Source organism: Vipera berus (assembly GCF_964194415.1).
Source record: "Vipera berus genome assembly, chromosome: 1".
Taxonomy (NCBI): domain Eukaryota; kingdom Metazoa; phylum Chordata; class Lepidosauria; order Squamata; family Viperidae; genus Vipera; species Vipera berus.
Window position 1 is genome coordinate 228,603,615 of NC_138202.1, and position 15,659 is coordinate 228,619,273.

General features: G+C 39.2%; 1 protein-coding gene across 9 annotated transcripts in view; it reads right to left on the reverse strand.

Moving 5' to 3' along the window:
* Positions 1–3,798: 3,798 nt before the first annotated feature.
* The window catches only part of LOC308660636 (glutathione S-transferase 3-like), a 28,268-nt gene continuing 16,407 nt past the window's right edge, over positions 3,799–15,659 (reverse strand). For all 9 annotated transcript variants that reach the window (XM_081315079.1, XM_081315080.1, XM_081315084.1 and 6 more), the window contains 4 exons: positions 13,237–13,369; positions 8,976–9,117; positions 6,603–6,734; positions 3,799–4,319 (listed from right to left, as the gene is read on the reverse strand). In XM_081315079.1, the coding sequence (XP_081171205.1) occupies positions 4,188–4,319; positions 6,603–6,734; positions 8,976–9,117; positions 13,237–13,369 (539 nt within the window). In that variant the 3' untranslated portion in view covers positions 3,799–4,187. The remainder of the gene's footprint in view (positions 4,320–6,602; positions 6,735–8,975; positions 9,118–13,236; positions 13,370–15,659) is intronic.

Here is a 15,659-nt window from a genome sequence, read left to right on the forward strand (position 1 = left end):
TCCCTTCCCCCTTCCCGACTTCCCAGAGCTCAATACAGGGTATAAAAATACAAACAATCATAGTCTAGCTTATGCAAACAACAATAAACTATTAAATCTATCGCACTTTAACTCTTATAAACTAACTACAAGCAATATAAATATCACATCAATACTTATCCAAATGCTAGGTGAAACTTTTTAGTCCCATATTTATTCTGGATATAATCAATCCATCTTCTCCACTCCACAATATATCTCTGTTGCGACTGGTCTTTCAAATACGCTGAAATCTTTGCCATTTCCGCCAGATTGGAGACTTTTAAAGTCCATTCTTCTATAGTCGGCAGTTCTTCCTTCTTCCAATATTGCCCTACTAAAAGTCTCGCTGCCGTAATTAAATTCAAGATCAACTTAGTGTCCACAACAGTAGTATCCGTAATAATGCCCAGTAAAAACAGTTGCGGACAAAACTTTATCCTTTTCTTAAATATCTTTTGCATATTCCACCAAATTTTAATCCAAAAAGCTTTAACCTTTTTACAGGTCCACCATATATGAAAATACGTTGCATCTTCACCACCACACCTCGCTAGTAAAGAGTTAAATAGCTCAAAAACTTCCTGTGGTCACAGATCAAACATTTCTTTTAAGGTAGCCATTTGATGCCCTCTTGTGTCTAAACTTCAAAGTTTTGTTAATGGCCTCAGTTGCAATCAATGCATCAATAAACTCCCAATGCATTATCAAAACATTGTAACATTAAAAGAACAGTGATCTGATATTGAGCAATACATGAACATGAGTGTATTTAAAAGCTAACAGAATCAGATACATAGCAGGATTCTTCAGAAAGGAACTCTATCTCCCAGTTTCAGAGGTTGAATTCAGGGCTGTCACAGAGGCTGGCCATTCAGCAAATAAACCAGTCCCAAACTTGAGAATTTTAATATTAATTACCAAGACTTTGTATGACTACATTAAGACAGCAGTAAACAGAACACCCCATTTTAAAGAGCATCTTGAAATAAACATATTTCTTATGGACTGATTAAAAGTAATTTATTTATCTTCTACATGTATAGATCAACTACTGAAGGAGGGCCTAGTTTTCTATATGTCAGTTTAATAAATCTTGATGCCAAATTTAGGATTATTGAGGATGACTTAAGACCAACTGCAAGGATCTAGCAAGTAGTAATACAAACAGATGGAGGCAGTCCTGCAAATAAATTAGTGCCAAGTCATTTTGGCTTTTCAAAATAATTACCAGGATTTGAAATGTGACCAAGAAAAAAAATGCAATTGTTCCAGCATTCCCCCAGCTTTACTCTTTGCTAAGTCATGTTTCCAATCGTTTCGCCTGACAGAAACTGGATTACTCTGTACAGCAGGTGTCCCCAACCCCCAGGCCGTGGCCCACTACCAGGCAGTGGCCTATTCGGAAAAGGGCTGTGCAAGAGGTGGGTTGGTGCACACGCACAGCTCCACTCCTGTGAGCGGTGCCCTAAAAGCCTTCTCTTCTGTCTTGCATGAGCGGAGCTGCGCACATGCGTACATGCTGGCCCGCCACTCGTGTGTTCTGCTATTTTGGAACAAAGCATGATTTTGTACTTCCTGCTCCAACCATTATTGTAAACCTTCCTGATCAGGAGAAAGATGTCTTGCAATAAGTTGATTAGTATTTATTACTATTCTGACAGAATGTTCCACAAGCATCTCTCTGTCTACTGGGCAGTTAAACACATCTAATTGTAAATTAAAACCCAACATTGACCCCATGCTGTGTTTCATAATATTCAAAAGCTGTTGCTGAGAGCAGTGTCCTTTCCGCCTGAGGGTAAGGTCAGATAGATATCTGTTTGTAAACTCCGATTCTGAATGAACATTTCTGCCATGCCTTCAGAGGATAGTATTTACTGAGCAGCCTCCTCACTTGACCAAAATGCCATGAGATGGGTCCTATGCTGGTTGGTCTTTGGCAAGGATGGCCAGGCTCTCAAAATCCTGAAGATGCCCCTTTCCTTTTTAATTTGATTTTCAATTGACCAATCAACTCCTCAGAAGGAACAATGTCAAGTATTAAAAGGAATCAATAAAAAGACATCATACAAAATGCCTATCAATGGAAACCACGTGTCCCGAAAGATTTACCTATGAAAAGGAAAACAATTGGTGCTTTTCTTTCCCAGCATGAGACAGAGAAGTAAAGAAGAAGGAGAATCCAGCAATCGGGACCTGTGGCAAATACAGTCCAAACATAACATCAGAGGACCAGCGCAGCTGAAGCAGAGAAGGGGGTTGAAATTCTAAATAGGATTTCTTAAGATGTCTTCATCCCTAGATACTTTATGCATAGGAGTTGGGCAACTTAAAACCGCAGAGTGGAAAATCTCTCCATTGGACAATATGGGAAATTAAAATTGTGATGGAATGTTGTCTGGATTCCCAGGAGGGAGGGAGCGCATTCCAGAGGTCCAAGAGATGGCACAGTTTAGGTGGTTTGTGTGGGAGAAAGGAGTGAAGACGGCTCCTTCCTAATAGTTCCCAGAGTATATATTTTATGGTGCAAATAATAGGTTTAGTTTGGCAAGCTTGCTGTCTATAGGTGAGTAACAATAAAGAAAACTGCTTAGAAGAGTCTCAACATTTCATTCTTGGGTTTTGGAGATAGATATTTATCCAGCTACCCAGCTCAGAATAGAATATTGGAAGGCCTCCATGCAAATTTTTCCATGCAAACACCTGGCTAGGAGGTACCCAGGAATGCCTACTAGTGATATCAATCAGCCATGTGCACCCAACAGCTCCCCCCCCCAAAGTTTTGAAATAGTTAGAAACAGAATTTGAATCACATACGTTAAACACAATTACATTAATTTTGCAGTGGAATTTGGTTTGGGAAACACTCATTTTTAAGCTAGTAATGTTAACCAATGCCTCTTAGTCTTATCAGATTTAAGATCAAGACTATTTTGCTCTGAGCTCTGAGCAGACCTGATCTTTGTTTTAAGAGTCAAATTGGGATAAATCCTTTTCAAAGGAATGGTGGATTACCCATGGCCCTTCACAGGTGAAGCATAGCTCCCATTCAATTCTAATTGCTATTTATGTCAACTGGGCTGATGGGTTTTGGAATCAAATAACGTTATACACACCCACACTTATCTACAGGAAGCAGATTCTAGTTGAAGGTTCAGAAAAACTTTCTAAAAATAAGAGCTGTTCAACACCAAAATCACTTCCCTTTTGCTAGGTATATTCATGCAGAGATCACACAGCCATTTGTCAACAAAGCTTGAACTCCTGAATCCACTGGAGGTGGGTGGTGGATAACTTTAAGCAATTTGAGTTCTAGTATTGAGTACAATGGCTCCTTCCAGTCCTATGACTCTATGTCTGTAAGGAAGATACATGAATGAATGAATCAGAGGTCCCCAACCTATGGGCCATGGCCCACTACCGGGCTGTGGCGTCTTGGCCACCGGGCCGTGTGAGTGGGTGGACGGTGTGCATACGTGTGCACGTGATGAACCCCCTTGTGCTGGTGCTACCATCACTGTGAGCCTCTCACTGGTGCTTGCATTTGCGGTACGCACATAGTCACAGCCCCGTTTGCACACGTGCACGTGCAGCCACATTTTTTGAGTGTGTGCATGTGTGCATAAAGGTGCCTGCCCCTCCCTTTTCCATTGGACTGCCGATCCACAAAGGTTGGGGAACCCTGGAATGAATGAATGAATGAATGAATGAATGAATGAATGAATGAATGAATGAATGTCATTTTTCAGGAGAAAGAAAAAACTTCTTTATGTCAAATTGTTTGAACGGAAAAATTTAATGCACTTTGAGAATTTGCACCAAAGAGTAAGCCATTTATTGGTTTTGTTCCCAGCAGATAATTTTTTGCTTTTAAGAAACTAAAAGAGGATTCTCAATTATCCCCCAAATGAGGGGTAGGCAAGCTCCATGCATTTAGCACATCTGGCAGCACTGTGCCATGATAAACAAGGGTGGGGAGTGCTCTGTGGCAAAACATCATTGCATATAAACCAGGGTGGGAGATATATCAACATCTGAGGTTAAGTAATAAAAGGAGTCTTTTGGGACAGCTTGTAAATGTTGGGTGGGTTCCTTGTTGTCTGGTATAAACCATCTTGGCTTGAGCTTGGTCTGATTATCTGATGTTCTAGCAAGCAGACATGATGTTACGAGAAATTCAGCTGAAGAACCTTCAGCACAACAGCTACATAAGCATCATCTGCAATTGGTTTTCTTTGGCTTCCAGGTTCTAGGAATTTCTTAATGGTGGGAATGGAGCTTATCCTTGCTTTGAAAGCCTAAAGCAATAAACAAACAATATTTACCCTGTTGAATGTATAAACCACACATTCTCTAGCCAAGACGGCTCACAAAGGTTGACAATACAAATCAAAAGCATTGATAAAATCCAGCCATCATAAAACACAGTAAAACTTCAGAACACAATAGAAAACTGTGAATAAAATAATTTCCCAAAACATGGACCAATATAAATATATCAAAGATATACCTCTGTTTACACCAATGAAATGCAGATTCCTGGGAGAAGAAGGCTTGAGCTTTTTCTTTGAACAAACTAGGGAAGGAGCATACAGGTAGTCCTTGACTTACAATAGTTCATTTAGCAACTGTTTGAACTTACAGCGGCACTGAAAAAAGTGACATGACTGTTTTTCACAGTTACGACCGTTGCAGCATCCCCGCGGTCATGTGATCAAACTTTGGACGCTTGGCATCTGGCATGTATTTATGATGGTTCCAGTGTCCCGGGTCATGTGATCAACTTTTGCAACCTTCTGACAAGCAAAGTCAATGGAAAAGCCAGATTCACTTAACAGCCACCTTACTAACTTAACAACTGCAATGATTCACTTAGCAATTGTGGGAAGAAAGGTTGTAAAATGGGGCAAAATTTACTTAACAATTGCCTTGCTTAGCAACAGAAATTTTAGGCTCAATTGTGGTCGTAAGTCGAAGACTACCTGTACAGCTGATGCCACCACAGAGAATTGCCCCAAGTGATTCCAACCCAGCTTCCTTCTGGCATCTGTAACAACCCATTTAAATACAGTTGGAGTTTTCTGTTGGTGACATTTGGGGGAAACTACTTCTTTAGTTAAGCAGCTTCCAAGGTTTCAGAGATTTATAGACCAAAGAAAGCAACTTATGTGTAATCCAAACATCTACACATAACCATGGCAACTTGGCCAAGTAGTGTCACATGATCTCATATGGAAGCATCTGACAGAAGTGTGGCCATCACATTCTGAGGTAATTTTCAGGGTTCTTTCAAGGGCATCCTCACTGAAAATGTTACAATGGTCAGATAATGACTAATAGTGATCAGGTTGGATAAATCAGTAGTTGATAGATCAGTTGTTCATCAATGGTTCCTTGCCACCATATTGATCTATGTACTGAAGGACAGCACAGCGTCCGAGAACAGTGCCCAGGTTGCATGACTGCTCCTTGAAAGGAAGGAGCTGAAAGTAAGGTCCCATCTCTTTGAACTAAGTCTCCCCCACCTACCATGTACACTGCATCTTTTGGATTCAGCTTCAGTCTACTCGACTCATCCAGGCTGCAATCCAGGCCAAAGAGACCCACCCACTAAAAAGCCCAGCACATTTTGATCATCATTCCTAACCTGTTCATATAACTATAAAAAAGCCCAGGGGTGGTGATGATGGTGAACAATAAGTCAAGGGCTGCCAAGTGGAACACAGAGTCCTTCCTCAAGAACACTATCTGAAATCTGCCCCTGAGATAAGAGAGGACCTGTGATTAAGCTGTGGTTCCAACTTCCCAAGGTAATTTAGAAGGAATCCATAGTAAAAAGTGCCAATCCAGGAACCTAAACAGAAAAATATTACCACTGTGCTCCCTCAACAGATTATCAGAGCAACCAGTTGATATCTCACACCATGCTCCAGCCTGAAATTGAACATCAGTTGCATCTGAAAGCATTTGGAGTTGTTTGGCCACCATTGAAATTGCCCTAGAGAGTAAATGAAAAGGGAGGGATCTGGCAATAATTTCTTCAACAGAAGTAGAATTGCCTCCCTCAAAGATGGCATCATCCTTTGGCTGAGAAAGGCAATAAAGAAGCACAATTTACCAACCTCAAAAAAAAATAATCTATTCCAGCCAGTAGTAGTCACGAGGGAGCTGTATCTAAAAGACAAGTGATGATCCAAGCCCACTAAAGCATCTTGTTCCCATCTTCAAGGTCCACAGGCGAAAGCCAAGGGAGATGAGATACATTAAGTCCTTTCCTGCTATGTCCCTAAACAACCCTGTGAATCCACTGGTGGGTATGAACAATTTTAGAAAAAAAAATCATAAATCCTTCAGTCAGACACAGATATTTCAAGTACGCCTTCCAGAGACTTCTGGCACAAGTTCTTGAATCACCCAGAAAATTCCCTCCTATGCGAAAAATGGAGGCAAAAAAGCCCCATCGCTGGACTTCAGTTCCTATGATCTCCCACTTGGGACTTAAGTGGAAACATAAGTCAGAACCAACATGTTCATTTATATTAGGTGAGAAAAAGCTGGCATGAAAATCACTACTAGATTACCTGTAATTGAGGGAATGGTGCAAGAATATCAGCTTTTCTCTCTTCCAATGTTAAAATTGCTTCAAGTAATTGTATATCTGCAAGGCTGAGGTGATTACCAACTAGGAACTCTTGCTTATGATGTTCCAGAGCCTATAAAATATAAAAACCTTACAGCTGAACCAAAAGGTACATTAACGGAACTGTGCCAAAAGTTTTTAATCATTAATTTACTCTCTTCAGAAGAAATATGACTTATAATCTACTCTGAAGCATCCAATGGTTGTTCAATAGGGACCAAAGAAAATAGTTTCTCTGTACAATAAAACACGCACATTCACATATCAAATGATAAAAATGGAAAAATAATTGGAAGTAAAGAAGAAAGAAGACCCCCCTGAATATATTGCCATACTTATTTAAATTCTGTGGCAGAAATCAGTATCAGTTACAAAAACAATTAAGGCATGGATGTTATAAAAAATGAAGAGGAAATATAGCAATTATAAACAGTTCATATAAGGCTGATAATCAGAAACAGTCTTGTATTTCCCAAAGTTTAACCAGTGGTTTTGCTCCACCCTGCTTTTCAATGGTTCTTTTTAAATATAATTTTCATTAAGAATTTTGATTACAATAGTAAAAACTAATACAAAGTAAACTTAAGAAAAAGAGAAGAAAAAAAATAAAAAGTGCAAAAAAAAGAAAAAATATATCGTAAATAATAATACAAGAAATATATAAAGAAGTGATGAACAACCTTCATCCCATCTATAGACAGATTTAGTTACTCCTCATCCCCTACAGGGTTAGAAACAGATACTTCTTCATCACATACCTCATCTCTTATCTATAAGCAAATCCATAAAACGTCAACTTTTCAATCCTGTTGTCAGCAAAAAGTCTCTCATAACTTTAAGATGGTTAATAGGCAATTCCCAAGAGTGATTTAAATGAGGCTTGCAAATGTAGTATCCTTTAAAAGGCTCCACTGTGGCTGATCTCATCATCTTCCAATGCTAAAACCCACGGACAATTGCTGACCTACAGTCTCCTCACCGTCCGAAGCATATGTGGGGCATTTCCCATCCTCTCCTTATCTGGAGAAGTTCTGAGGAACTGGTCTACTCACCGGTTCCTTGACCTTTGTCATGGTGGTTGGCTCCATTTTCACGGAGCCATCTTCAGTTCACCATGCCTCCCCCAAAGGACACTTTCCAGTGGTTCATATTCATAAATGTAATTTAAAACATAATTTATTCAAACCAGCCACTGGACAATAGCAATAGAAGGAGGAAGTGGAAGTTCCTGAGAAATCAGATGAATTCTTTGCTTCTTTTTTAACTTCTGAGGTAATATTTGGACCTCAGCTGGATTTTTTGTTTGGGTGGGAGGGAGAAAACGTTGTTCTTGGGCAAGGAGAGGTAACTTGTCATTAAAGTATAACCTTGATTGCAAAATTAAAAAAAAATAATTCTCTGGAAAGAAGGCTTTTAAAAGCTAAAATCTGCAACAGCTGATAATCTGACAAAAATACAAATTGATTTTTAAATTAAACATCTATTCTCAAAGTTCAGAAAACAGATAATATGATATAACTAAGCAAAACAGCCCAAAGCTTAAGAACATCTGCTTGAACGCATTAACAAACATTATTTTATATATACCCGTTTCTTACATTCTTCTGGTTCAAGGAGAAATCCAAGAAACCATAGGTCAGTTAATTTAACAAGTAAAATGGTAGAAGGTTTTCCTTACTCAAGCAATACTCTGAGGTCAGAAGTCTCTCCCTTTAATTAGATAATTACTTGGTGGCTAAATCCATTTCTCAAATTACTTAATACAGTAGCTGAATGGTAAAAGCCCCAACCTGTTTTCATCAGTTAATGTACTGCTTTCAAGCACTGTGTTTGAAAAAAACAACAACTAATCCCAGTCTATTTGGCCATTCTTGGCTAATTTCCTGGTCTTGAAGTGCATCGTTGTGCAGACTAAAATATTTGGAGTTTATCATAGGTTGCCACAGGAACTGTTTCGGATGGTGACAAGACAGGATCATAGCAAGCAATGATTGGAGTGTTTTGTCCAGTTATGGCATCAGGAGAAAACATCATCCCATCATACTTTAGGCTGGGTTCACACACAATACATAGTTGAACAAGCCATTTGGCTGCTTCAAATAACAGGTAAAGCTAAACCTAAGCAAAATACGTAACTGCCTGGGATACTGTGGGAACATAGCTTATATTTCAAAGGCAGAAAGACAAAAACAGAGTGATATTTTAATGAAAAATGCCTACAAATCTGCCTTCCATGTATGCATGAATGCTGTGAGGCCAATGCCATTTGTCTAAATGAAGGGATAACTGCTAGAAATGTCACAGGTGGGCCTACCTTTTCATAGACTGGGAGGTACCTGGTCACTGCCTTTTCATTAATGGCAGCAAGTTGTTTCTCTTTTTGCTCAGGTGAACAAAAAGGGTAGGTCAAAATAAGCGCCATTAGGTCTATGGTCCCTTCCACGTACATGTCAATTCTGTGAAGACAGGAGAAATGTTACATCACACTTCAACAAGCATTAAATTTAACTTAGCTTACTATTGTTTACATACTTGTGTCAGACACTGGGATTCTCAAATATCTAATGGGGAGATTTGTGTCACAATGTCACCAGGCATGTTATTGATTTGATGTCATCTTGGCTTGCTGCAAAAATCTTAACTTGGCTGTAGCAGATGATCCCCAGCTTCAATAGCCATATATGGAATGCCTATTCTCCCGAAAAGGGTCATTGTCTGGGGCCATTTTCTGCACTACAGTTGCCAAATGCTCTATTTGATAGCTTTCTTAAATATGCTATAGCTCTTTTTCTCTTCCGAGACTGGAAAAACAGAGACATTGTCCTCTTACCAAAGCTAATTCAGAGCAAGATGGCAGGCTGTGCACCGAGTGAAAACTTAGTCTTCGTGAGCATGGATTCAAATGTACACTAAAAACAGACTTCTTTTGCCCTCACTTACATATTTCACTATTGAAGAGCTTAGAGATGAAGGACAACTCCACTGGACTGTAAAAAAATTCTGAAGACAATTGCCCAAGAAAAGCAGTTGTACCAAGAACAAGGTACATCAAATAGAACTAGTGTCTGCAAAGGCCTGATTCCTTCAAAAGGTGTTGGACTAAACTTGGTGATGCTGGCTTGGAATGATGGGCACTGTAACCCAATTTACCTGGAAACTGGAGATAGCTAGCTCTATTGGCCTGTATACATATTTGCTTTCCTGATTCTCCTCGAATATTCCAATGGAATAACACAAAAACCATGAACTACTGTATGGCTATTAGATAAAAGAGGGAAGAGATGGTTAGCACAAAAATTTTGCACAAGCCGTGTGGTCCCAGTGTTTTAAAACTGCAGAATGGGGTCTTATGGGGAGAGATGGCCAGCTCAAGACAACTTCACAGGCAGAGATGGCAACTGCACATTTGTACAAAGAATCCAAAGCAGATCGGCAATCTGAAAATAAGATTGTGTATCTGAAAATAAGATGTTGTGTATTGGTTTGTCTTTTGTAAAGGGGGAAGTGGCCCCTTTTTGTCATGTTAAACCTGGGGTTTAACATTTTGTTTGTATTAATGGATGTTGGGACGTTTTTAGTGACTTTTAAATGCGATTTTGTTACAGCTAAAAGGTGAAATGTGGAATGCTGAGTTTTATATATGTTAATTAATGCTAAAATCTTACAGCTCCGTATGGCTAAGTGAGCCAAAGAAGATGTTACTTACTCGATTTGCCTATTGTTAACAAAAGGGTTATGGCATGAAGAGGTTTATATTTGTTATCCAAGAAGAGGTGAAGAGGCTGAGGAGTTGTTTTTACTCATCGCAAAGGGGTTCAGGAGTAATTTTCTAAGGGCAGGAGAGCTTTCTATTATCTTTAAACATTTTTTATCATTTTTTTCTTTCTCTTAGTCTCTAATATTTCTTATTGTTTTATTCAAACTTCCAGTAAAATTATTTGAAAAAATAATAAAATTACAGGATACACATCACATATTCTATATAGAATATATATATATCTATATCTATATCTATCTATATCTATCTATATCTATCTATATCTATCTATATCTATATCTATATCTATATATCTATATATCTATCTATATATCTATATATCTATATCTATATCTATATCTATATCTATATCTATCTATCTATCTATCTATCTATCTATCTATCTATCTATCTATCTATCTATCTATCTATCTATATATATATATATATATATATATATATATATTCAATATATATATTCCCCAACCAGGACATTTTCTAAAATCCCAAAAGTGTAATATCTCCTGCTCTGAAATTTTCCAAGCCAGCATAATCATTGCTCCCTAAATTCTATGGACATATGAAGATAGAATTCTATCCCATTTCACTATTTCATTTGTTAGCAGAAAAGCTGCACCTTGTTGCTTGTGTGATTGTGCCCAGAGCTGGTATTGTTACCTCTGGTCTCATTTCTGCACACACATACACACACACACACACACACACACACACACACACACACACACAAACACCACCACCACCACCGCGATAGTCATGGATTGTCAGCAAGAGAAGGGCAGGATCAGACAGGCAAAGCCAATATTGATATTGGCAATCAGACCAAACCGAGGACATTCAGAACAAGTCTGGAAAGCAATTGTGGAATTTGCTTGTAGCAAAGAAAGAGAAAAATGTGCATTATATTCTGCAAGGAAAGACAGAAGAGCTGTACTGCAGATAAAATTAAAGATTCTCCAAAATAGATTTTGATCTTTCTTTTGCTAGTCAGACCACTGGATAGCAGTCCAGAATAATAAATTGCTCTTTCACCGTGGAAGCTAATTGATTTATTCTCTTTTGAAAAAGCTGGGCTCCCCTGTGAGAGGTCAAAGGTAATGGCAAAGGGATTTTTTTTAAGTTAGTGGCTCCAATGGATAGAATCAGACGGCCAAATTATGCAAAAAGTCAAAGGTGACATCCTTGCAAAAAAGCATACTGTACAAATGGCTTGAGGTAGAAAGCCAAATTACACATCATGTTATAACTTGGCATTTGACCTACTAGTTTTTCAAAATGCACCTTTTTATGGGGAGGGAGAGAAGGGGAGGTGTCCATGAAGTGTGAGGCAGGATTTAACACTTGTCTTGGAATCATTGGCTGGTTCATCAGTTATAGCCCTACCTGGATCACAAAAAATTTGCAATGGGAGCTCATCATTTTCCGACTAGACTACCGCAATTCATTGCATGTGGGGATGCTCTGCAAAATTGCACATCAGCTGTACTTTGTACAAAATGCCTTCGTCTGATTATTGGCTAACATTATTCACCAAGAGCAGATTATACCCGTGATTTGGTAACTCCATTGCTGCCATTAGATTTCCACATGAAATTCAAAGTCCTGGTTTGACCTTGATACCCTCCACAATTCATTGATAGATCTCTCTGAATTGGCCCATCTGGCACATTCTTCCCAGGAGGAACTTCTGCTAGTACCTGGCATTGCTGCTTTTCATCTGTTGCTCTGGCTATTTTTGTCTTGCGTTTTGTCTGCATGATTTATTTAGTTATTATGATACTACAAGGGCAATTCAGAAATAAACCTCCATTTGGTTATCAATGACAGACCGCACATACAGAACTTTTATTATACACCAAATGGTGGTTTATTTCCAAATTGCCCTTGTATATTGTTTACCATTCAGATTTAAAATGGTGTTTACTATGGACATTTAATTGGCTGTATGATGCATTGAGTCTTTTTTTTATTTTTGCTAGTGAAATAAATAACAAATGATATAGTAGACACAATCATGCTTTTTCAAGAGGTAACTGGACTTCCTTGTTTTTCTCTGAAGACATTTTGCTTCTGATCCAAGAAGCTTCAAAGCTCCTTTTTCAGCTGAACAAGCTTCTTGGATGAGAAGCGAAATGTCCTCAAATAAGAAAGTCCATTTACCTCTTGAAAAAAGCACATTTGAGACAACCATGACCTAGATGAGCGAGAATCTCCATACACAATAAATAGTAAAGTAAATTTATGCTGCAGGAATAAATAAAATCATACATAACAGAAGGCATATAATTAATTTTAAATAAATAAAAAATTCTAATGGGATGCCCTAATCCTGTAAGGCCCTTTAGGGATACATGTGGCAACTACTCAAATGAATTTCCTGGGGAAAAACTGCCAATTATACAAAGCTTCCAATGTGTAAAGATGTATGATGGGGGGGAGAGGGATTGGGGATCTGACAATTACTACAAAGATACTATAACCTTTCAGTGCTCTCTCTCAACAAGCCCAATAATGCTGCTCCATTTAACTTCTCACAACTACGGTAGATGCAAAAATCAGGAGCATGGGCCAGTAGAATGTTAATGGGTGACATGGGACTGACCAAACATTTACAAGAGGCTCCAGGACTATTTTATATACACCACACCAGAAACCAATGATCTAAAAGCTTTTTCTTCTTGGCCTGCAAGAATTGTTTCTCATTCATAGCTAATGCACATTGGTGAGATTTGTGGGGATGCAGTAATACTAGGGCAGAGACTTTGGATCAAGTCTAAGATGATGAACCACAATACTGTACTGTGCTCGTTCTTTCAGATCCTTCCCAAGGAGATTATATTTCCCCGCAATGTAATTGAGAATAGCCTTGGTCTGGACCAACTTTAGCCCGTCCATCTCCACCAGGGGGACTTGACCGAACAGCAAGCATCCATCTGTAGGAAAGGAGAGAAAAGAAAAGAAAGGAAAACACAGCATCACTGACCAGGTCTTGGTTGTAGTAGACTAGTTTTACACAGTTAGGCAATACGGAAAGATCCCACGCAAGATTGATGCTAGCATATGACCTACCTTCCAGACTGAATTTAACCAACTAGCAAATATAATCGCTCTTTATGCAGAATAAAACAAAAACTGCATCCCAAATGTTGCTGCAGTTTTAAAGGAGACCCTGACAAGCTCAGAAAAAGAGAATGCTATCTGTTATTAGGAATAGTTACTCTAGCCTTTTCCACATTTTCGCTGTTCCATAATATCTGTAGCTATTTTATTTATCTATTCAATGTATATGCCACCCATTTCACTGCTGCAGCAACTCTGGGGACTTACAATATGATAAAAAGTTTAAAAAAGATAATACAAAATGATTAAAATTAAGAAGGACTAAATAAAGACTGAAAACCAAGAGGGACGAGTGACATGGGGGTAGGGATCTCACCTCTGCCCCGTCAGCCATCCCCAGTATACGGTGCCTCTATAGGGGGCCATGTTTTCAGGCTCTTTGGGAAGACCAAGTGTGGCGCCTGACCTCTCCTCTATCGGGAGAATAGGCCAAAAGGTGGGGCCACAGAAAAAGGCTCTTTTCTTGGATCCTGCCGGCTGAATTTTTTTTTGACAGACAGGATCCAAAGTAGGCCTTTTTTACTGGAGCAAGTGGGATGAGCCAATCATATGATGAACAGTTGCAGGAACTGGGTGTGTCTAGTCTAATGAAGAGAAGGAGTAGGGGTGACGTAAAAGCAATCTTCCAATATTTGAGGGACTGTCACAGAGAGGAGGGGGTTGACCTGTACTCCAAAGCACGGAGGGCAGGACAAGAAGTAATGGATGGAAATGGTTAGGGAGGGAGAAATTTCATGACAGTGAGAACAATTAATCAGTAGAATAGCCTGACTCCAGAATAAATAAATAAATAAATAAATAAATAAATAAATAAATAAATAAATAAATAATTTTATTTGTATACCGCCCTTCTCCCGAAGGACTCAGGGCGGTGAACAGGGCAAACATATAAAAATACAAAATACAAAAATTAAAAAGGAATTAAACAAGATGCCCAAGTTAACAATAGATTAAAATACATTTAAAACAACAATAAAATCCGAACCCCATCCCCCATCAGGCCAGGCCGGCTTGTTCGAACAAATAAGTCTTCAGGTCGCGCCGGAAGGAGCGAAGGTCGGGGTACTCCAACACCAGAACTTTCTGAGGAGAGATTGGACAGCTATTTGTCTGAAAGGTACAGGGTTTTCTGCTTGAGTAGGGGGTTGGACTAGAAGACCTCCAAGGTCCCTTCTATAATCCCATTGGGGTGAGACGTTCTTCAGATACCTTAAACCCAGGCTAAAACAATGAATTATTTTTTCTCATCCTGTCCAATCACCAGACAATGCAATAGAATATACATATCTATACCAAAGGTCCCCAGGGACCGGTTCTGTGGAGAAAGGTTTTTCCAAGGACCAGAGGGGGCATAGTTTTGTCTGCTTCCGGCATCCTATGATTGGGGCTTTGCTTGTTTCTGCAGACTGGTTGTTGGCATGCCGCAGCCCAGTACCAGTCCACGTACTGGGGTTTGGGGACCCCTGTTCTATACAACAATGCACACATACCACCACACACAGATTTCTATTTGTATTATAAAATTACATAAAACATGAGATTTGTTTGCTAAGAAGTCAGCCATGTGCACAACAAACACCTTGCACAGATCATCTGCTCACCTATTTCTCAAATTTCACTCATATTCAAATTTCTAGTTAAAACCTGTTCAACTTAATTTACCAGTAAAGTGCCACGCCCACGTTACCCACCTTATCCTTGTTTATTGTAAAGAAGCAGTGAATTTGTTCATGCTTGCCCTTTGTTCCTGATTCACATTTCCTTCTGAACAACTGAATGGGAGGGAGGGAAGCTTTATAATTGGTTATAAAAACTGCATGATGCAGGACAAACCATTATCTGGGGTGGGGAGTCCTCAGAGAGCACCAAGAACTCCACATTTCAACCCTTAGCTACAAATATTCTCTTCCATTGCATTATCTGATGTTTGGACATGACGAGACAACTTCCTTGTTGGTTTTAGCAGCTGATTGAAATGCAACCTCTACAGACATAGCAAATTGCAGGTCATGGCTAGCAGCTACCTTAAAAAGTCACCACTTTTTCTGCCAATCCTTTGCTGCCAGTTCCCAAGAGCTGCTTCCCTAGAGCAGGGGTCGGCAA